Raw genomic sequence first — 22,675 nt, forward strand, 5'->3', positions numbered from 1 at the left:
TAAGCTTCCTAAGTTTGATCAATAAGGTGAAAAGGAAAAGAAATCCCATTGATGTAAGCAACAAGCATATGTAGGGTGGTTAGGAAATATCACATTGGAGAGCATGGTTGCGGGTTTGAGTGCCCCGTGCAGCATCAGTAGTGCATTTTCCTTCAAAAATAGCTGTGACTTATGATCGAGTAGCAATAGGTGGCCTAGCTAGAGTCGAGCCAGATTCCGTCAGCGATAAACACGACTACACAAGCCCTCTTATTGGATGGCTTATTTGTCACGGATCGCTTAATTAAAATTGTGAAGATGAATTTTCTTTCATTGTTAGTAACACCAGTCGTACTTGTGCAATTATATTTCACGGATCTAATTCGCCGGACTTATTTTCAACAGTAGCATATGATAGTGAACAACAGAGAGGCTGCGAAAAGTTGCATGCGTGTTGACGGTCTCTTCTGTATTAACTAGCGTCATAAGTCATATAATCTAGACCTGCATTTTGTAATAAGAACATGTTTAATCTTCCTTTGAATTACTTATTCAAGTAAGGAGGGATTTCTATATCTATCTATTGACAAGTTGATAGACGATTTGTTTGCCCACCAAACAAAATCCGGTAAAATCTTGCCCCATTTTTTCCCATACATTAAAATGACCTTTTTTTTCTAGTAACATACATCATCTTTATACAATAATGGTCAAAACTAAAAAAAATCAACTAACAGGATTTCTAAAAAAATTGTATTCTTTTTAGGCACAGGAGAGAACACTAAACAGGCCTGGCAACAAATTGTGAAGTAACATATATACTACTTAGGTCATGATGATTGCAGTTGGTGTCTTCTTGGCCCCTATTGAAATATTTATGAAGTGCGATATGGATGTGCATGAAGGCTAGGATGCCACTTAGGTGTGGCTAGGTCTTTTTTTTTTTTCTTTGGCCATTCAGTGAACAGAGAGATAACGATAATAAATTGATCTAATATTGACTTTAAGGTGTTAGTAATGAATATAGAGTCTAGCATTAAGGTTGCAGTTAAAAGCCCCAAATATCAAAGAAACAAAGTTGGCAGAGAAAAGTGAATTGAATTGGGCATGGCCTGTGTTTTATTTCTACTTTTCTCTGTTAATACTACAACAAACACTACCGGATTCAAGCAACAACAAACACTACCGGATTCAAGCACTTTGCCGAGTGTCTGGGACACTCGGCAAAGCCCCAATTACACTCGGCAAATGATTTGCCGAGTGTAACACTCAGCAAAGAGCACTCGGCAGCGATTTTGTCGGGCACTCGGCAAAGGCTTTGCAGAGTGTCCGGGACGGCACTCGGCAAAAGAAAGTAGCCGTGACGGCGTTTGGGGCCGTGACGGCGTCTTTGCCGAGTGCCCTTGAGTTGGCACTCAGCAAAGACTAGGCTCTTTGCCAAGTGCCTGGGATGTGGCGCTCAGCAATGACTAGACTCTTTGCCGAGTGCCTGGGACGTGGCGCTCGGCAAAGTACAGGTCACTTTGCCGAGTGTATGCCCTTGGCACTCGGTAAAGTTTAAATCACTTTGCTGAGTGCCTTTCCTCTGTACTCGGCAAAGTGTTTTTTTTTATGAAGATTTTATTATGTTTTTTCTCCATTCCCGATGGGGAGCCTCCATTTTACACAGGCACGTATTCACACAGGCATATTATTTGAAATTTCACATACACAACCAAATTCACCCAAGTCTTATTATCACACAACCAAATTTACCAAAGTCTCATCATCACACAACTAAAATCACATACACAAGTTCACCACACAAGAGTTAACAACGATAGAGGTTCTCAAATGCCAAGTCTACAAAGTGCAATACAAGTTTTACAACAACTAGTCTCTTTGCCATCGCCAACAAGTCTTTCCAATGTCAAAGTGAAGGTTCTCAAATCCCTCTCTTTCCTGCATAGACAGTGTACCAATATATTATGAAACTAAAAGGCATTGACTCCAAAAGATTTCATACTCTTTTTTACCAACAAGCATGCATAATATTAGGAATGCAGATTTGTAACCAAAATGACAAGGACATACGATTTCAAGAACTATCACCAAGGTGGCAGATTTCAAGATGGCAAATTTGGAGATGGCTGATTTGGAGTTGCCTGATTTGAAGATGGCGTAGCATGCGGATCATTTGATGCCGCCGATTGTCTCTACACAGAGGAGAAGAGATTGCATGTGAGACAAGATAAATGACGATCATACATAAATACAACTTATCCCCACTCACAGGAGTAGAGTACGCATCAGGTGGTGGAGGTTGCGCGAACAGAGAAGCTGGCGGAGGTACACCCGTTGCGGCGGAGGTACACCCGTTGCAGCGCTAAGACTCTGCATGTAAGTAAGTACATCACTCATCCTTTGCTCCAACTCCTGTCGTTTCCTCGTCTCTTCTTCCAGCCGGCCCTGCACAGTTTTCACCCCAATGTTACAATAATGCAAAGAAAAGGTATGTAATAATCAACGAACGACAGAAAAAGAAGGAATAACCTGGAGTGCCTGTATCTGATGGCGTGAAGTGTCCTGCCGAGGTCGTATGTCTGGGCTCGCACTCGTGCTCCTTGCTTCCGCGTATTCTTTCCTAAATAGGACGCACCCATTCTTACAAGCATGTATCTGCTCATACGGCATCTTGAGTGCACGAAGGAGTTTCCGTCCCTCATACATGCTCTTTGGCAGAATGTGACCCTTCGAAAGCAGGCTGCCAATAACTGTCAACAAACCATCAAAGGCGCCTCGACTCAGGCTGTACTGCGACTCTAACGCCATTATGCGTCCAATGGCATCAAGCTGAGAAACCGTCGTATGTCCATGAAGGGGTTTATGTGACGCGGCAAGCATGTCGTAGAACGCCTTTGCGGTCGCCTCTGGCTCCTCCTCCGTTTGTCCCTCAGCGAACCATGCCTCCCCATAGTCATCCAACATGTCTGCTACACCGGCATCAGCATCATAATCCTCGACACGTGGTCTCACCACATCCTCTCTCATACGATTGGCTTCACCGTGGTAGATCCACCGGGTATAGTCTGCCGTAAATCCATTCTTTGCAAAGATGTTCCCCCATGTTCTTCTTATTTTGTCTTTTCCTGTTTGCACACTTGCTGCATAGGCAGAGAACCATACTCGCTCCTTTAGCAGCTTCACCAAACGCCATTTCCAAGAAAGCATCGGTCTTGTTGATCCACTCATTAGTCATCCCAGCCTGACTTGGGCGGCCAGTGTACATCCACGCACGGTCTTCCATCCTCTAACATATACACCGGAGACAGAGTAATATCAATTGCCCTACGTCTATAGGATGTAACGACCCTTCGTCTATAGGAAAGTGAACCGCAATACAAGTTTGCCGGAGACGACGCTGAACTGCAATGCAAGTTTTTCATTAATAAAAACGAAGTATGGAAGTTTGCATATGAATGGTGTAACCGAGACTATGATGAAGTGAGTCTGCCAAATAATTAGAACCCTAGCTAGTAAGTAGTGTTGATGGTAGGTCCTATATATGCCTATCAAGCCATTTAATTAACTGTGATGGTGATATCTACGTAAGTGGTTGCAAGTTGCATTATGTATGTTCAGATGGCCTGATAGGCATCGAAATTAATCCAGTCTATCCTAAATCATTACCATGTAATTAACTATCATGCAACAGGTATAAAGCTTGAGCTTGTATCTGATAACCTTGACATGTGTGTGAACACAAGTCACTTAGCGATGCTCTAAAGATCAGCTGATTTTCTGAAGCATTTGGTGGTTTACTTTGACTTACTTGCTGCGGAACATTGCTTGCTACTTGTGGGTTAGGAGACTGATGTAGAAGTATGGCCAGAAGATTGTTGCTTTCTCCCAAACTTATCTTTGCATCTATGTGAAAAAAATGGTGTTTCAGTTTCACCCACGAAGTAAAAGGGAACATTGATTATTGCAACCAATCAATAAACGCAAGACACTTAACCATCATTTAGTTTGTGCTTTATTTCGCCTGAAATAAAGCAGGGGAACCTTGTTTCTTAAAAAAACATCATTTAACTTCCTAGCACATACCCCTCCATGTGGAATTGTGGATCTCCAACAAGCAAAACACAGGACAGGGTAATTAGGTACCTGACCTAGTACTAAAAAAAGGTACCTGACCACTGGAGAACTAGATGTAGTTGGTGTTCTAGATATCCTATCCACAGTCAAAAACAAAAGTGAGCGTCCATTTTGTGAAGATATTTTTGCTCTACAGTGGAGCCACTACCTGACTCCATGCCAATCATGCAAGTTAACATATTTAAAAAAACAGAATTTTCAGTAGACGGACACCTCTAAGTGAGTACAAGACAGGGTTAGAAAAGAGCCTGGGGTTGTCATAATTTTCAGTACTTGTGTCAAACATGGGAAGTTTTACACCATTACCCTGAAGCAAACGGCAAAGTGGATAGAAATACCTAATCAGTTAAACCGGCACCTCAAACCCAATTTCCTACACAGAACGTAACAAATCTACAAGAACAATAGAGTTATTGTTGGCCTAAATCCCACACCATTTCCTTAAACCCCAAAATCTTGGGGGGAACAAGCTGCACTCCCCCCATCTCAATTGGGTACCAGTACCAAGTGGCGCGTCAATTAGTGCTGATCTTCATCTCAAGGAAAACGAACAGCCTAATGGAGGACGGATGGATTTGGACCTAACGCACCACCGCGCAGCACGCGAATCCACGAGCGAGCGAGTGCGGGAGGACGGACGAAAGGTTTGGATCTAACCGGGAACGCCAATCCAACTCCTACAGCAACCGGGAGAATCCATCAGAAGAATCAAGCAAGGACGTGCTGATTACTCACCGGCAGCAGAAGGCGAACCGGCCAAAGCCCGCACGGGCAGATCTCCGCCTGCACTTCGCTCCACTCGGCCGCGAGAGGAGCGGCCGCTGCGGCGGGCGGAGGATCCAGCAGCTGACGGGAAGTTGGAAGGGGGTGTCCTCCCTCCCGGCCGCCCTCGCTCTGGGCTCGCTCCCACACCCGGTCGGCGGGGCGCTAGGTGAGACTGGGAGCGGGGCGGGGCGGCGCCTGGCAACGGAGAGCCATGGCCGGCGGCCGGAGGAGCTGCGGGAGTGGGGGCGAGTGGTTGGTGTGGAGCGGACGGAGACCACCAGTCCACCACCGGCCAGTAGGAGTGCAGGGTGGCCTTGTCGTCTTGTCCCTGTCCTCCAGAGTCTAGACAGAGAACATTCTTTGCCAACTGACTTAGCCCTGCGCTCGGCAAAGGACCTATTCGTCGAGTGCTTATCCTTGCACTTGGTAAATAATTTTTTTACTTTTTAGCATTAAATTTTTTTTTATACTTACATTGTATGTAACAGTACGTGCCATTTGTGCCCATTATTCGAAGTGTTTGCTATATTTCATCAATTTATTTTATTTTATTGAATTTCTTGTAATTATTTAAATTTGAAGTACAAGTCACACGAATAATGGAAAATAATGAATGAAAAAATGATATTCACGTCATTGAAGCATGCGTTGAGACCTTAGAAATTTCAAACTTGTTGTCCACGAAACGTGACGACGAACTTCTTGTTCAGTTGTTTTTAAAATGTATAAAAAGCAAATATGGTCCGAAAATCATGAAACTTGTCGAGATGTAATGAAATCACATGGGAAAGCTGTGATAAAAATTTGACGAGATTTCGTGAAAGTTACAACATACGATGCTTACAAATTGAAAGTTTTTCAAAGAGGTGTATGATTTCATGTGAAGTCCGATTAGGTGTTAAGCATCGTAGATGTTAAACTTTCACGAAATCTTATAAAAATTTTATCACAGTTCCCTCACATGATAACATGACATCTTGACAAGTTTCATAATTTTCCGACCAAATTTGCCTTTTATTCAATTTAAACACGACTTGAACACAATTTAGTCACCATGTTTCGTGAATAGTAGGTTTGAAATTTCTAGTCCTTTCTTCGATAAGGCCTCAAAGCATGCTCATTAACATGAATAATAATTTTTCATTCATTTTTTCCACTATTCGAATGACCATGCAGTTCAAATTTGAATTATTCAAGAAATTCAATAAAATAAAATAAATTGACGAAATATAGAAAACACTTCGATAAATGAACCTAAATTACATATGTTGTTGAGGAGAATGTAGGATGACAATAGAAAAAATTTTGGACAAAATAAAGAAAAAAATATGTATATTTTGCCGAGTGTCTTGCCTATGCACTCGGCAAAACTACTCTTTGCCGAGTGTCTTCCACTAGGCACTCGGCAAATACTAACGCCGTTAATTGTTGTTACGTCCTGGCGCTCGTTTGCCGAGTATCTACCTTTGCCGAGTGCTCGACACTAGATAAAAAATTATTTGCCGAGTGTTTTTCTTTGCCTAGTGCATGGCCCTCGGCAAAGGAGGAGTTCACCGTGTGTTTTCCTTTGCCGAGTGCCCGATATTTTGCACTCGGTAAAGCCCTGGACACTTGGCAAAGGCCGCGTTTCCGGTAGTGAAAAAGCCACCATTTCTGCAGAAAATATGACCGCTGGTGTGGTATAGCAAATTAAACCGTTTTACACTTTGCAATGGCATGTGCACTCTTTCATCAGAGGCAAGCTCTGCACTATCGCCAGTGCGGCTTGTGATCTCTGATCATACGAGGCACAGAAATTGCAGTAGAGAGGAAGACCAGTCAGCTGTTCGCTGGTGCATTTCTGCATGATATGGAGATAGTCCCACCCCAAACTGCTGGTTGTGCCAAATAAATTAGAGGAAGTGAACTGAAAAAATGTTGTGTCCAAATAAATATTTATTCATTGTAACATTACTCGCAGAAAAAACAATGAGAAAACAAGAATCTAACCAAAGGGAAGCCACATCTGGATGTTTTGCAGTCACCCACCAATATAAAGCTGAACAAAATCATCAAATAGACAGTATACTACCTCTGTGTTCCCTTACCTGATATGTAAACAGAAACAGTATTTTTCGTCGCTATGGTAATCGGATAAGGATTAACCTTGTAAAAAAACTCTTTGTCATTAAATAAATTATAAGATCTAAACGAAGTAGCTAGGTAAGCTTCAAAAAAATGAAAACATCTGCATATTACGACTGATATTAGAAATTCAAGTTGAGCATGCGGTATACTTGTCATCATGTGTGTGTTAGCAGATCGATCTCATATGCTTCTGTTTGACACAACTTATGGGAAATACCGCATTTATAGTTACATAAACTCCAAAGCATACCATTGAATGTAAAATGCTTACTATCGGATGTTTGAATATGCAAATAAATGCAATTATATGCATGTTGTGTCTGCTATAATCTTCAATAACTCTCATATCTGATATATCAAAAACATCATCTCACTAGGATTCCAGAACCTTCTATATATCTAGTTCCTTTGGATTGACTATGCAGATACTTATGTGCGATGCAGAAGAGTTAAGAAAACAATAGGAAGGGATCCACCGATTAAACATATATACTAGGAATCAAACTATAATCAAAATGAAAAATGCAGTACTAAATTATAGAAAAAAAATAAGTCCCAACAATAAAACCGAGAAGTTCACTGTGATATAAATCTTGCTCTTTTTTATTACCACTTTACCAGTGTTTCCATGGGCCAGCACCCATATGCCGTAGCCGTACCAATTAATGGCCTGAGGCTTTTCCACATACCAATATGCGACGTTCAAGAATTTATATGAGGTACCTTGCTTATACCAATATATAAGTCATAGAAACATCAAATAAACATGTAATTCTTGGTGGATCGATCTGGATATATACCTGTAACATTACCAGGCTTTGCTATTTTGATTTGTGTAATGTCTCCAATAAAATAAATACCAGAATTTTTTAATAAGATTCAGACACCATGTGCATAGAAGTTCACAACAGGAGTTGACGTGGTTATTAATAACGTTTTGCATATAACCTTTTTGTAAAACCAATACAACTAACCTAGCAATGATCCTGTTATATATGTAGAGGAAATACATTGAAATATGTAGTGATTAGTTTTGGAGCAAGGACAGTGTTTACATGGTACATATGTATAACGTTATGACCACTTGGAAAATGTCTAAAAAACCAAGTTTAGAACCTTTCATTCACAGGTGAAGATACAATGTACGTGCACGACACTTTTACCAGTAATTTCTTCTGTCGTGATTTATACACAGACACACACACACTCCCAAACACAAACACATGATATAATATAAACAAGATTAAATCAGTAAACAACACAGCACAAGGGTAAACAACAAGAACACATGATATCATTAAGATCAGACTGATTACAATCACAGGGAAACACGAACACATGATAACATTCAGCAATACTGATCTTGTTTTTTGAACACAAAGGGGAACTAAGGCAACAAGTTGACATTACACACAACAGAACAGATAGACACACGCGACGAGACACATTCACCATGTAGCAGAACAACACCAGATAACAGGTGGCCTACAGGTAAATCGATATTTTTTTCAAAAAAAAAAATCTAAATAGATGGATAGGTGGATCAGATGCATCCGGGATCATTCATGGTCGGTGCCCGCGTTGCTTGCATCGCCGGTACGAGGTGGCAGGTGTTCTCCTTCAGTTGCCCCGGGTGCCGGAGCCGATGCAGCGGCCGCCCTCGCCGCTGCTGCTTCAGCGGCCGCCTGGGCGCGCCTCTCCGCGCGAGACAGGCGCGCGTGCCTCACCTCCGCGAAGTACGCGTGCACGATGTCGTCGGCGGCGTCCTCGTCGTCCCCCGGCACCGGCGGGGCCATGGAGAAGTTGGGCCGGGCCTTGTTCCCCTGCACGACCCTCGCGGCGATGTCGTACGCGTACGCCGCCTCCACGGCGGTCGCGTACGTCCCGAGCCAGGCGCGCTCGCTGTCCAGCGGGTCGCGGATCTCCGCCCCCCACTTCCCGTAGTGCCGCCTCACTCCGCGGTAGCCCGGGTTCTCGGGATGCGGCGGCAGCCCCGCCGCCTCCCGCTCGGCCCTCGCCGCCGCCGCCGCCCACCTGACGAGCTGGCAGAAGTCCCTTTGGACCCCGTCCATCCTCTCTCTCTCTCTCTCTCTCTCTCGGACTGATGTCAGACACACACGCCGCTGGCACAAGTGTTCGCGGGTAGCTGTTGCCTGGCTTGCCCTGGCGCAAGTGCCAGCGGACGGGGAGAGGGCCCGGTTTTAAGGGCTGGCGGCAACGCGGCGTCTCCAGCTAGCCGCCGGCCAGCCGCGCCTCGACTGGCGCAAACCCTTGCCGTCCCGCTTTTTTTTCAGTTTCATACTCTAGGGCGCGGGCGGGCGGGTGGCCGCAACGGGAAGCCCACATTTTCAGGCGCGCGCGCGGACCGGGCTCTCGTATGTATCTTCCACGCGAAAGTTGTCGAGTCGTCGGTGCCGCACAAGCCCACGAAAGCAAACGGCCCAGCTATCTTCTACTTGTACGTCTTTCTTGTTTCCGGGATTTTCCCTTTTTTTTCCTTCCAAATTGCACACCACCATACACACCGTCGTCACCCGCGCACACAAAAGGTCCATTAACCATAAACGGAAGGCAAAATATAACATCTTTGACGGACACTTTTTGTTTAAAAGGACATCGTGACAGACCTGGTTGAACATCAATAAGAATCTACAGGTTGATATTCTTTAAATCCTGATTCAACGTATTCTTAAAATTGATTCAACAACCAATAAAACCAAAGTCTAACACTTTGGGTAAACCGGAATTTTTGAAATATGTGTATTCAAAATGCATTTACGGTTTAAAAGAAAATTGAAACCAAAGTTTCAAATCCAAAGAAAATTTCTTCAACTACCCATACACCATGGCCACCCATGTGTTGCAGCTACATGGCCTGCTCCAACACCCGCGCACCCACACTGCTCTTTGCCAGCTTCGACCCGCGCGCCCACACTACCCATACATTGGTTTTTATGTTTTAAATAAAATTTATCAAAAATAAATATTTATTTTAAAAAACACACACAAACACACAAAGGAGGAGGATCCCTATCGCCTCCAACTCGGCCGCCGCCACCGTCACCACCTACCTAATGAGTCGGAAGAAGGTTGATGGATGGAAAGAGGGCTTTATTGTAAAGGCAGCAGCTCCTGCCATTCATGTATGCTAGAATGGCGCAAACACTTTCCATTCTACCTATTTTTCAGTTTCACAGCTAGGGTGCGGGTGGCTGGCTGGCTGCAACGGGAAGGCTAAAATTTTATAAGCTAGCTAGGCCTAGGGTGCGTGGGCGAGTGGACGCAACGGGAAGGAGAGAGAGGAGCTCAGAGTGAATTTTGTGGGTCTTCGGATTAGTAAATACTAGTTTCGTATGTGCCATGTGCGGTGTGCTGGCACATCTTGGACTTTGGTCATGTTGTGATGGAGTTTTTATAATTTTTATTTCAAAATTAGCAAAAATAAATATCCATTTTTAAAATTGATACAAATACACTCTGGTTGCCATAACATCTGAAGATCTGTAAGGCTGGTGCCAATGGGAGAGAGAGGGCGGGATGGATCCCACCGGACGGGAGCGGGTGCTATCGCCCCGCTCTCGCCCGCGTTGGCAGACGCGCGGGGGCGGGAGGCGGGCGGGAGCAAGGCGGCGCGCTGGCGTCGGCGTGCGCAGGCGAGAGGGGTGGGGCGGGAGTGACGTGGCGTATTTTGATTGGTCCACGCGGACTATCCGTTGAACTAGCCGTTATTTGACCGTTTGAACTCCAAAAAATTCAAAAAAATTACAAAAAATCCCAAATTTCATCCCCAACCCCCCTATAAATACCCCACCCGGTTTTCACTTCTTCCACACCCCATTTGAACTTATTTCTCTCCTCTACAATCCGAAATCTCTTCCACCATGACCGGTTGGTCTCCAGATTTCCATACCTTCACCGATCTCTTGCAGTCCAACGGGTCACAAGCATCTCCCCAAGATGAGTCTTCTCCGATGCATCGCCGCTCCGATGTCAATTCTTCGCTGCAGACCCGGGCATTATTCCCCCCTGCTGCACCTCCGGCTCCGGGGGCATCTCCACCGCCATATCATTATCCGTACATTCCGTACTCATACCCACCACCTCCATATGCTCCACCTCCAAGCACAAGGAGTGGGACTGAAGGTCCGTACCCACCACCTTCGTACGCTCCACCTCCATATGCTCCACCTCCATAAGCTCCACCTCCATATGGTCCATACCCACCACCTCCGCACGCGGCACCCACGGTTCCAAGCTCCATCTCCGTTGAGTCTCAAAATGAAGGAGCGGGAGCGACCGAACCAAAGCGTCCAAAGAGACTTGACTGGACGATTGCGGAGGAGGAAAACTGGTAATTTAATTAGTGTTCATCTATTTAAATATCGTGTTTTTTTTTCAAATAACTAACAATATGTTCGGGCTAGGTATATGCTTGGGTTTATCACTCGAATGACTCTATCACCGGCAACAACCAGACCGGTTTGAGTTTTTGGGGCCAAATAGCGGAGACCTTCAACTCTACCGCGGAGCCGTCCCGTCATCGCACCTGAAGCAACTGAAGGATCATTGGAACGTGTACAACCGCGAGGTGACTCTGTTTAATGGAGACTACATCCAAGAAGAAAGAGTGCGTCAGAGTGGAGTAGACGATGCAATGATCATGGAGGGGGCAATGGCGAGGTACGAGAACGACCCGAAAGTTACGATAGCATTCAAGCGCCATCATTGGTGGAGAGCTGTTCACCACGAACCCAAGTGGGCAGGGAAACATGGTCCTGGCAATGGATCTGATGTGAGTAGCAAGAGAACCCACCTCGGAGTTTCGGGTGAGTACAGCTCCGACGGAACAGAAGATACCGAGAAGGACAATGAGACTCGTCCAATAGGCCATGATAGGGCCAAGGCGGCTAAGCGGAAGGAGAAGGCTAAAGGGAAGGAGAATGGGAAGGAATCCTCATCAACCAATGCGGTAGCAAGTAAAGCATTTGCAATGAAGAATATGTGGGGTGGCTTAGTGAAGGCTAAACTATTCAAGCAATGGAATATAATGAAGTCCCGATCAACCGCGGATATGGACGAAGCAGAAAAACGTACTCATTTCAAGGCCGTCAAGATGGTGGAAAAAGAGCTTGGACTAAACGAGGATTCGGAGGAGGATTAGAATTTTCTTTTAATTATTATGTATTTTTGCTATTTTTAATTACGATGTAATTTTCTTTTTTAATTATGATCTAATTAGTAATTTTTTAGTTGAATAAAATTAGTTTATTGAATTATTTTGCATACGCGAACAAAAGAGAGTGAAATAACTAAATCTGGAAAAGAAAAGCTGACGTGGAGGAGATAGAAGTAAGAGCTGGCACTATAGCCTGTGCATTGGAGGCGTGAGATGAGAGTGGGGTGAGAGTGAGGGTGAGAGCTGACGTGGCAGGGAGATATCTCCCCCTACCACTGGACTTAGCCTAAATGGGCAATCCATAATGAATGTCCCACTTAGAGAGCAAGGATCTCCCTCAGAGGGTGATCGATATGGATATCTTACTAAGGGTATTAATATGTTAAATTATCCCTCTGAAATATTTCCTTGCTCTTAATGGGAGACTTATATGAATCACGGTTCAAGAAAGGCTCAATCGGTACAATTTACAAATGATATAAGGGTTTCCATGCAATTTTTTTGGCAAGGTCGGAGAGAAAAAAAAACTACACTATCTGATGCCTCTATCCATGAAGTCATGGCACATGAGGAGCGGACCCATAACCCCTACCCCCCACCCTCACCCCCGCGCGCTCTGGAAGAATTCATATCCTAACACCTCTAAGTGGGAGATCCACATGGATCACCATCCAAATGGGTGACTCACCCTCGGACTGAGATATCCATAATGGATCACTCACTAGAAGAGAAATTTATATGAACGGCCTACTCCTTGAGACTATTTGTGGTAATTTTTAAATAACATTTATTTTTGCTAAACTAAAGGATAGAAAGTATAAAAATCAAAGTGTTTTTTTGATGCATTTCAGGCTGCTTGTTGTATCTGCTTTGCGTTCGTGGAATTATGGATGACATTTATTTGTTCGTACAAAAAGTTGACACTTAATCATCAAAGGAAATGACACGTAACCCTGAAAAGGAAAACCTGATCCTTAACCCTCTCATAAAAGTTAGTATAATGTTCAAGGAATTTTTTGAATAGATTTTTTGCTAAGTATTTAGGTGAAAATTCAAACAAACTTTATACATACCTTCTTCAAATATGTTTTCAAATCTCCTACTTCTTGAAAATGTGCTTCAGGTAGTTTTCTAGAAAATTTGTCAGAAGCATTTTTTCTGAAAAGACTTATGCAAATAGGTTTTCCATTAACTTATTGCAAAAAGCTATTTATTAGAACTTCATATAATGTAAATACTTTTTAATTTCTATAACTACAGGGGAGGAAGTGGGCATATGAGATTAGATGCGTCTCATCTAGTTTTTTAATAGGTGTTTGCAAGGAAGCATGCCAACTACGGATAGCGAAAAAAAGGAAAAAGAAAGAGAAAGCATGACAATGCACAAGCCAACAAACATCAACAAACACCCCGTCTCCCCCCTCCTAAATAAGGACCTATTTGTAATTTGGTAATAGTCCAAGAATCCTTCTGAAAATTTACCAAATAGATTGGGCTCTATCCCCATTATTTTGGTTTTTTCTAATTTTATATGTACCTTGGCCCATATAGCCTTATTTGCCGTCACGAGGTCGGCTCAGTTCGCTAACCTTGGCACAGCAGGCCTGTACCTGATCGGCCTATCTCCACAAGCCATCAACTTTTAAGCTAGCTCTTTTCCCACCCGATCTCCTCTTGGGCCTAGGCCACCGAAATCCAGCCCTAGTAGGGTTTGCCCTAAGAGCCCTCGGTGAGTGGCGTTGGCGATTGCCGCCGTATATGGTAGTACCATGTGGCAGTATCGTACGCAATGCTAGGAGGTCAAGATGATGGCATCAAAGCAGTGAGGGAGTAGGCCCGTATGTGGTCTAGCTACCTCATTGTCATTGGCCGACCTTCGTACAAAGTAGAGTGCACAATGGCGTGCACTCATCATCCTAAAGGAATGGAGGCAGGGTAGCTTGCATACCATCACATGCACCAACAGTTGTCATGTAACATATGACCTACTCACGCATCCTCCAGGGCAAAATGCGATGGCATATCCATGGTGAAGCGGAGGCTCGGAGCTTGTTCATCCCTCCATGGTGGCAGCAGTGTAGAGCTCAGCCACCGTTCATGGAGAAGGCTAGCCGTAGGCAAAAGGAACTACCAAGATAGGACCCGTTTGCGGGGTGGCATGGCAGCGGCCTCCACCAGGGTGAAGGTCAAATGACCAAAGGAGGGTGGCGAGGGAAAGGTTATTTATCACTTTAGGTGATAAAATAACCACCCATCGCCTAAAGAGGAAGCCGGCCCGTCTTCAACGTCTTGCCCCCGAGCCGCCACCACCGCCCAAATCCGATGAGATCATGCGCTCCTTCCTTCCTCCCAAACTGCCCTTCTCCACCATCTCCGGCACCGAATCGAACCATCACCGCCGTCGCGGCTTCGCCAGAGATCACCCTGACAAGCCCCCGCCTCCACCACCGCCCACCGGTTGTCTCCCACCACCTGCGACCAGTGGCATCCCGCCGCCCCGCCTATGAACCGCCACCACCGTCGGCTGGTTTCCACCTAGGGCCTTCCCTTTACAGCCAAGAGGCCAGGACCTCGCCGGAGACCACGGCAACCCGAACCCCGAACCCCCCTAACCCTAGCCATGGCAGAACGAGCAAAGGCAGCAGTGAGGAAGAAGACGCCGCACACTTGGGCCGTCATGGCCGTGAGAGGGAGATTGAGGGAGGGCCGCGCGTGGGTGATGGATTTCCCATTTGTAGCGCGAGCGACATATAGTCACGATGGGGTGGTGGTTGAGCAACAGTGCTACAACTTGTTGTCTGTCGAATATAATAAAAAAGAACTTTTTAATTAAAAATATTGGACTACTAGCACAAGTAATAACTTGTAAAGCATACAAGAGAATGAACAAGATAATGGCGTGGAAAAAACTGCATAAAACATTGGACTACTAAAACAGTTATTACTTTGGTAGCATACAAGAGAACGAACACAATAATAGCCTGGTGTGCCGTTGGATTTTCTTTTCTGCAACTGTTTATGTACGCAGATAGTTATTTGCTCTCACACATAACATTCATGTTTGCATTGCATAAACTCTACCGTATCATAGATATTATTATCTATTCTATGAATTTGGTCAAACCTAGAATATTTAATTTAGTATAAAACTATAATCCTTATGATTAAGGATGGAAGCGGATGGGATACGCATGGAATCAGATTTGGATAACATTTTTACCATATTTTAATTCAAAAACGGATACGGATTCGGATATTCTCGAATACAAATGCAAAACGGATACCTCGGATTCGGATTTGAATTTGGATATTTACTCGATATATAGGATAATGTTTAGCTATTTTCTTTATTGGTAATTTTAGAATATAAATTATTATACATGTACAAACTAAAGAATAACAATATAACAAAGATAGCTAGTCAAAAATAGCTTATTTATCAATAAATATTTTAACAAAAAACACATAAATATAAATTAGAAATAAAAATATATTTTCAATAAATATATAAACAAATTTTATTAATATATAAATAAAAAATTATAAAAGTAATTTCAGCCAAAACAAGAATATTTACAAGTAAACTTAATATTATTATATCTTTATTATAAAAATTAATAATATTGGTTATAGGAAATAAATATGAATTTTTATATATTTTTATTGAAAATGGATACGGATAGTGTCGGATATTGTTGAATATGGATGTAGAATCGGATAGAGAAAAATAATAAAAATCGGATTCGGATGTATCCACTCTACTACTACATTAAATTAAAATATAAATACGAATATCCATATTGATGTTTAAGCGGATACGGATATCGAATATTTCGGATATCCGCATTCATATTTCCATTCCTACTTATGTTTACATTCGGCTATGATGGTTGTGTAGCTTCAACAGCCGGCAAGTCTTATCATAGCAGATGTGGCCTACTGCAGCCAGCACAGCCAAACAAGCTGTATATTTATGAACATTAAGAGTGATACGTTGTGATATGTATATTAGTATTATTTAGAGGCTGCTTGTTTGGCTTCCAACTTTTTCCAAGCTGAACCCAAGGCATGCCACTAAAATTTAGCTATTATTTGGTTCGTATCTAAAAATTGGTACTTCATTTTTATAATAAAATTATGGCAAGTTAATAGAAACTTCTTAAACCTTAAAAGAGAAAAAAAAGTATTGGTTACTAAAATAATATTTTAATACTAAACCAAATGGATACCTAAATTTCTTGCCCGTTTGACATGTTCTGATTTTAGCAAGCTATAATATTGGCTTGCTATAATTTTAGCTAATCCAACCAAGCAGGCTCTTAATTGTACGCAGTAGTAATTAACTTTTGGTCCAACTTAGAATTTGGCTCCGGCCTGGAATTTTCTGGGACTGCCCTGGTGACAGGTGCACTGCCATGACCGTCTCACTCTCCCCTGTGCCTGGCAGTTGTGCAGCCGACGTGGATGTCCCAGGGTTCACCCGCGGTTTAAGCACAACAGGTCGAGCTCGCGTGGCCCGAATTCGAAACCGGCGCACCACGCCGCCCACTCGCGGTTCGGACTTTCGGCCGGCTGGCCCCGCGTCGCGCCACGCCACGCCATGCCGATGGCTTGCCGTGTTTGCTGCCCTCCGATCGAGCGTTACGGCCAGCTCTTCTTTCCCTGGCTCGCGCCTCGTTACGCGCGCGGCCGCGATGCACGGCCCAGCTCAAGCAAGTGTCCAGCCGCGGCGCGGGCGCTGGGCTGCTCCTGCAGACCTGCCCGGCCGCCCCTTCCTTCAGTCAATCGGTCGTGACGCTATCCTTGTGCGGCATCTGCACCAAGCCACTAGATAGATGTTGTCCGGCGCGGCTTTGCTTGCGTCGGGTGGTGGGTGGTCGATCGGTGGCGATGCGACGCGGTTGTCTTGGCATGCCACCATGCAGCAGTCCTCGCACCAACAACCCCTCCGCCGCCCCCCCCCCCCCGGTGATAAATTCTCTCGGTAATAAAAGATGAAGTGATGAATCAGTCATGTAATCAAGTTATGGACGGATGCACAAACAATTTGGTAACAAGGGCTGGGAAAGAAAAATGGAATGTGTTAGAGATGAGAGAATTGTTTTGAGAATGCTAGGGTTAGGAGAGAAGAAAAAAAATCCAAGGATGAGATGGGTATCTTAATTTGTGTCACATAAATCACGCATTTCACGAGGAACGACGTGCAGTAAAGTGTGTCGTGTGCTGTCATCCACGTCAGAGCGAACCACGAGAACTGCCATATACGGCACCGAGTCCCTATATAAACCCCAAGCAGCCCCCGAACAAACGCATCGACGCCTCCTTTCCCCTCTGCTCGCCGCCTCTTGCCTCTTCCCCTTCTCGCTACAACCCTAGCCTAGAATCAACCTAATCCCACTTCGCCTCCTCGATCCCTCTAGCCTAGCCCATCACCGATGCGAGTTTGTGTTGAAATCCATCAATATCCATCTCTACTGGACGGAATCATATAGAATCAACTCTATTTTCAGTACTACAAAAGGGGCTATAAGCCTCAAATTCAACGTTTCGCAAGTTTTGTGATGTCGAGAAAGGTTATATTTCAAGCTTTATCAACAACATGAAGAAGCATCTGGTCATCAACAAGCAGATCTGGTAAGAACCATGTTCAGACTCTTTTTCCGATTTGCTTATTTCAGAGGGGATGGATTTTTACAACTAACTCTATCATCTCTGGTGCTACAAAAGGGGATAGAAAACCTCAAATTCAACGACAAGCATCGGTCGAAGCTATGTGAGGTCGAGGAAGGTTATATTTCTAACCTCATCGACAACATGAAGAAATATCATATCATCTACAAGCCAGATCTAGTAAGAACCCTGTCGGACCTTTCTTTCGAATTACTTATTTCAGTGGGGATGTATTCCTATATATCTAGATCTTTGTTAGTCGATTGATTGTGGATTTCATCCACTAGAAAAAAAATAACTCAGTAAGAGTGTTGAAAAGAAAATGAAATAGGCAAGAGATGAGAGACTTATTTACTTATTTGAGAGTACTAGGGTTAGAAGAAAAAATTCCAAGTATGAGACACAGGTACCCCTGATCATGGGCCGGGTCAAAGAAAAACCCGGTATTTTTTTCTTCAGCCTAAACCCGGACCGACCCGACCATTAGGTCAGATTTTTCAGCCCGAGCCCAACCTGACACGTGGTTGGGTCGGGTCGGGTTAAACCCAAATTTTTATGTGTAATTTTTGGGTCAGGTTTTGTTGGGTTTGGGGTTAAAAATTGGCCCATATCCGGCCCTGATTTTTATTGCAAGTCAAAAATTTTGGCCCAAGCCTGAACCACATATTGATCGGGTCGGGTTGGATTGGGTTGGGTTTTTTCGAGCGGGTTGGGTCGGGTCCATCGGGTGACTTAGACCGTGATCAGGTATAGACACGGGTATCTTTATTTGTGGTTCCTAAATGGCGTTTCACGAGTAATGGCGTCCGGTTTAGTGTGACGTGTGCTGTCATCCATGTCAGAACGAGTCGCGAGAATGATGGCGCGACTGTTTATGTCGTATACAGCTTTGAATCCCTATATATACCCCTAGCAGCCCCGAATAAACACATCGCCCCTTTATTTCCCCTCTATCTGCCGCCTCTCACCTCTTCCCTTCTCGCTACAATGCTAGCAATCAACCAAATCCCACTTTGCCTCCTTTGTTCCTCTGTCCTAGCCCATCACCAATGCGAATTCACGAAGAGATCGCATGAACCTCCATCTCTACTGGTCGGAATTATATCGAATCAAAGCCATCATCCCCGGTACTACAAAAGGGCTAGAACCTCAAATTCGACAATTCCCATGGGCCAAAGTTATATGACGTAGAGGAAAGCGAAGAATCACCATGTCATATATCTACAAGCAGATTTGGTAAGAACCATCTTTGGATCCTTTTCTCGATTCGCTTATTTCAGTGTGGATGGATTTCTATATAGAACTAACTGTATTGTATCATCTGTAGTACTACAAAAGCGGATAGAGACCTCATATATATTCGATGACAAACAACGCTATAAGAAGTCGAGGAAGGTTACATTTCTAGCCTCGTCGACATGAAGAAACATCCTCTCATCTGCAAGCCACATCCGGTAACAACCCGTTCTGACACTTTTTCCAATTTTCTTATCTCAGTGGGGACAGATTTCAAAATATCTCGATCGTTGTTAGCTGATTGATTGCGATTTTCGTCAACCAAATAAAAACTTGTGAAATCATGTCCCCCCCCCCCCCCCTTCTCTCGTTTATTAGAGGATTGCACACACAAGCTCTGATTAGGTCGGGGGGACGGTTTAATTAATTTCCTATAGGATTGTTTGCGCTTTCACCGTTGGTAACAAATGAACAAGCTTTTCCATTTTTCTTGCAAAGGGTCCACTTCTCCACCTTTTAAACTGAATGCACATCGAGCCTGCAGATTTAAACCAAATAATCATTGGCTCCGTCTCTAAGAACACAAACCGTCTATCCTTTTTTTGTCCAGGTTTTTTCCACGTTTCGTCCCCTACTGCCAAACAAAGAAAAGGTAGTACTTTCTTTTTGCGAGAGAAGAAAAGCTAGAAATTAGCGTTAAATAAAAAGCTGCTAAAAATATTTTGGAATACTAGGTGACAAGTAATGTATGCTAATTTGGAATGAAGCACACAATGAAGAACATATTGTTTGGAAAAAACGGCTGCTAAAAATCATCATTGGACCACGGAGCACACGAGAATGAACAGGCTGCTAAAAAACGTCTGCAGTTAGTTTTTTCTTTTCTTTTTACTGCGATGTGTACGTTTATGTACATGCAGTGAGTTTTTTTTCTCGCAGACACGGGGAAACTGAAACCAAGTTGTATTGTAACATAAAAAACAAACACAAACTACTGTGACATTCCACGGTCAGGAGACCAACACAAGTCCAGGTAAAGTGAAACACATACGGTACGATACGACATTATAGAAAGACTACGACGATGACATTATAGAAAGACGGTAAATAAGATACATGTCGAAGGAACAAAGTCGCAGCCGCCGCGCACGCGGTCACCGGTCACGCTCGTCCCCTTCGCCATGGCACGGCCATTGCCCACTGCCTCCCCACTGCGCCTCACCAGAAGAAGGCGCGCGCAGCAGACGAGGGCGCGCCGTCGTCGGTGAAGTTGTCCCCGACCACGGCCTGATCAGGCTCGATCAGGCGCTCTGGGGCGGCAGCAGAGAGGGACAGCGAGGCGCCGACGGGCCCGGCGCTGCTCAGCGCGCTGCTCGCCGGACGGTTGAGCTCGGGCGCGACGTAGGCGCCCGGCAGGAGAGTCATCTCGAAGTACGCGGCGCCATAGGCTGCGGCGTAGATGGCGGCGGCGGGGGAGTAACCTGGGCGGTAGGAATACGGCGAGTACGGAGTGGCCGCGCGCTGGTACGCGAACGCCGCCGGCGGTGCGCGCTGCTGGCGCTGTGGCTGTGCCGCGGCCGCCGGCGCAGGCGCTGCCCAGTGGGAAAAGGGCACCTGAGCACGGGGCGCCGGCTGCTGCTGGCGCGCGGCAGGCTCCTGAGCGCGCCCCGCCCGCACGAGATCCTCGAGCGCCGCGACCGCCGTCGCCAGCGCCGCAGGGTCCGGGAAGTTGGGCCTGGCCCAGCGCCCATGCACGCGCCGAGCGGCGGCGTCGTAGGCGTACGCGGCCTCCAAGGGCGTCGCGTACGACCCGAGCCACATCGGCTGCTTCCTCGCGGAGTTCCAAACTATGGCGACGTACCTGTTGCCGCGCCTCTGCACGCCGCGGTACCTCCGCGCCGGCAGCAGAGCGGCCGCGCGCGCGCGCCGCTCGTCCCGCGCGGCGGCCGCCGCCTGCCTCGCCAGCTCGACGACGCCGCCGCTCTTCATCTCCTCTCCCTCGCCTGGTGCGCGCTGCTGTGCCGGTGTTTGATGTGATGATGAGCGCCGATGTGACGGGAGTTCGCGTGTTGTTATAGGGGCAGCCGGGCAGGCAGGCCGGGGGGTTGCTCGCCCCGCTCGCGCGTCGCGTGTCCCGATCGAAGCCAGTGCAGGCAGCCGCGCACGCCGCCCAGCAGCGCCCCCCGGCTCTCGTCGCGTCACTCCACTCGACCACCTCGCGTGCCGCGCTTGTTCCGTCCCCCCGGTTGCGCGAGCGGTTTTCCCTGTAGTTCCTCGCGCTCGCTACGGCTGGGTGCGTCGTGGCAACCCTAGCGTCCGGCCGCTTGCGCGAGTCAAACAAAGATAGTGATGGTATCCCTCGCGAAACAAAAGGCTGGAGATGACGTCCGGCGCGGCCGGTTTGCTTGCGCCGGTGGTGCTCGATCGGTGGCAAAGGCAAGGACGGCATTGTCCATTTGTGTGCCCGCGCACCAACCACCGCCACGCTGAATTTCTATATATCGGGTGAAAATGGAGTGGTGAATAACATTGACTGGTCATGGTAAGGTTAAGAAATGAAGTCCGTATGAGATGAGGAATTGCGAGCGCTAGGGTTTCGAGTGAAGGTTCATAAGTGGCATTCTACGAGCGATGTCGTTTGCTGCCTTCTTGTGATGATATAGATATCTTTGTCGGCGTGCATGTGGCATCGGCTTCCTATATATGTATCCTAAATGGAAACAAACACATTGATGCTTAATCTTTCCTCTAAGCCCAAAACCAGCTAGGGGCGGATCCAACGTGGGGCAGGCACCATCATTTTTCAGCCATGGATGAAGAAGAGGAAGAAGAAAATAAAAAATAAGCTCCCCCTAAGTTGAAGACTTGGATCCGCCACTACCCAAAATCAATCAAAATCCCCCCCCCCCCCACCTCCATCATTGTTATATCATCTTTTCTAGTAAGAATATCACTAACGCTCATCTATGGTACTGAAAAAAGTTGAAAACTTTAGATTCAATAGCACCACAAGTCAAAGTAAGGATGACGAAGGTAATATTTCTAGCCCCTCATCCATAAGCCACATCTAGTAAGAGCCTTGCTTAGACCGTGGGTGCGCCCGGGGGAGGGGGGGACCAGGTGTGGAAAAGCGACGGATATTTCCGGCATCTCACTGCATTGGATTTGGGGGAAGGGGAAGAAGAAACGGATGTGAGAGAAAGGACCATTGCTCTAAGATATGTGTTGCCTCCTGTCAAGGTTTATTATGGGCCTAGGCTTCATGAGAAAGACTTGGAGTCTCTTGGATTTTTTTTCTTCATAAAAGCGTACGTATCCTAGCAATGGCAAGGCGAGTTTCCACACCTTATCTTCCAGGTTATTACTTGTATCAATAGTCCAATATTTTTAGCAGCTTTTCATTAGAGGCTAGTTTCTATCTCTCGAAAAAACGAAGTTACTAGCTTTTCTTTGTTTGGCAAGAGAGGATACGAAACGTGAGAAATCTAAACAAGAAAGGGGTACACGGTTTGTGTTCAGAGGTAGAACCAATATCCGTCTATAAAAAGAGAAATAGGTAGAACCAATGATTATTTGCTTTATTTA

General features: G+C 45.4%; 3 protein-coding genes across 4 annotated transcripts; all 3 read right to left on the reverse strand.

The window, feature by feature from the left end:
* Positions 1–1,686: 1,686 nt before the first annotated feature.
* Positions 1,687–4,990, reverse strand: LOC112889639. Of its 2 annotated transcripts, XM_025956370.1 has the most exons (6): positions 4,852–4,898; positions 3,791–3,885; positions 2,512–3,384; positions 2,252–2,427; positions 2,053–2,174; positions 1,687–1,920 (listed from the first exon to the last, which is right to left on the reverse strand). In XM_025956370.1, the coding sequence occupies exons 3-5, from the start codon at positions 3,208–3,210 to the stop codon at positions 2,057–2,059; spliced, it is 993 nt and encodes a 330-aa protein (XP_025812155.1). In that variant the 5' UTR covers positions 3,211–3,384; positions 3,791–3,885; positions 4,852–4,898; the 3' UTR covers positions 1,687–1,920; positions 2,053–2,056. The 2 variants fall into 2 exon arrangements, with proteins under 2 accessions (XP_025812155.1, XP_025812156.1); XM_025956371.1 differs by lacking the exon at positions 3,791–3,885 and having other exon boundaries at positions 4,852–4,990.
* Positions 4,991–8,567: 3,577 nt separating this feature from the next.
* On the reverse strand, positions 8,568–9,080 carry LOC112889160 (ethylene-responsive transcription factor ERF055-like). Its single transcript, XM_025955651.1, has one exon. The coding sequence runs from the start codon at positions 9,078–9,080 to the stop codon at positions 8,568–8,570; it is 513 nt and encodes a 170-aa protein (XP_025811436.1).
* Positions 9,081–20,308: 11,228 nt separating this feature from the next.
* LOC112889161 (ethylene-responsive transcription factor ABI4-like) lies at positions 20,309–21,079 on the reverse strand. Its single transcript, XM_025955652.1, has one exon. The coding sequence runs from the start codon at positions 21,077–21,079 to the stop codon at positions 20,309–20,311; it is 771 nt and encodes a 256-aa protein (XP_025811437.1).
* Between the last annotated feature and the right edge of the window lie 1,596 nt (positions 21,080–22,675).

Source organism: Panicum hallii, chromosome 4, assembly GCF_002211085.1.
Source record: "Panicum hallii strain FIL2 chromosome 4, PHallii_v3.1, whole genome shotgun sequence".
Taxonomy (NCBI): domain Eukaryota; kingdom Viridiplantae; phylum Streptophyta; class Magnoliopsida; order Poales; family Poaceae; genus Panicum; species Panicum hallii.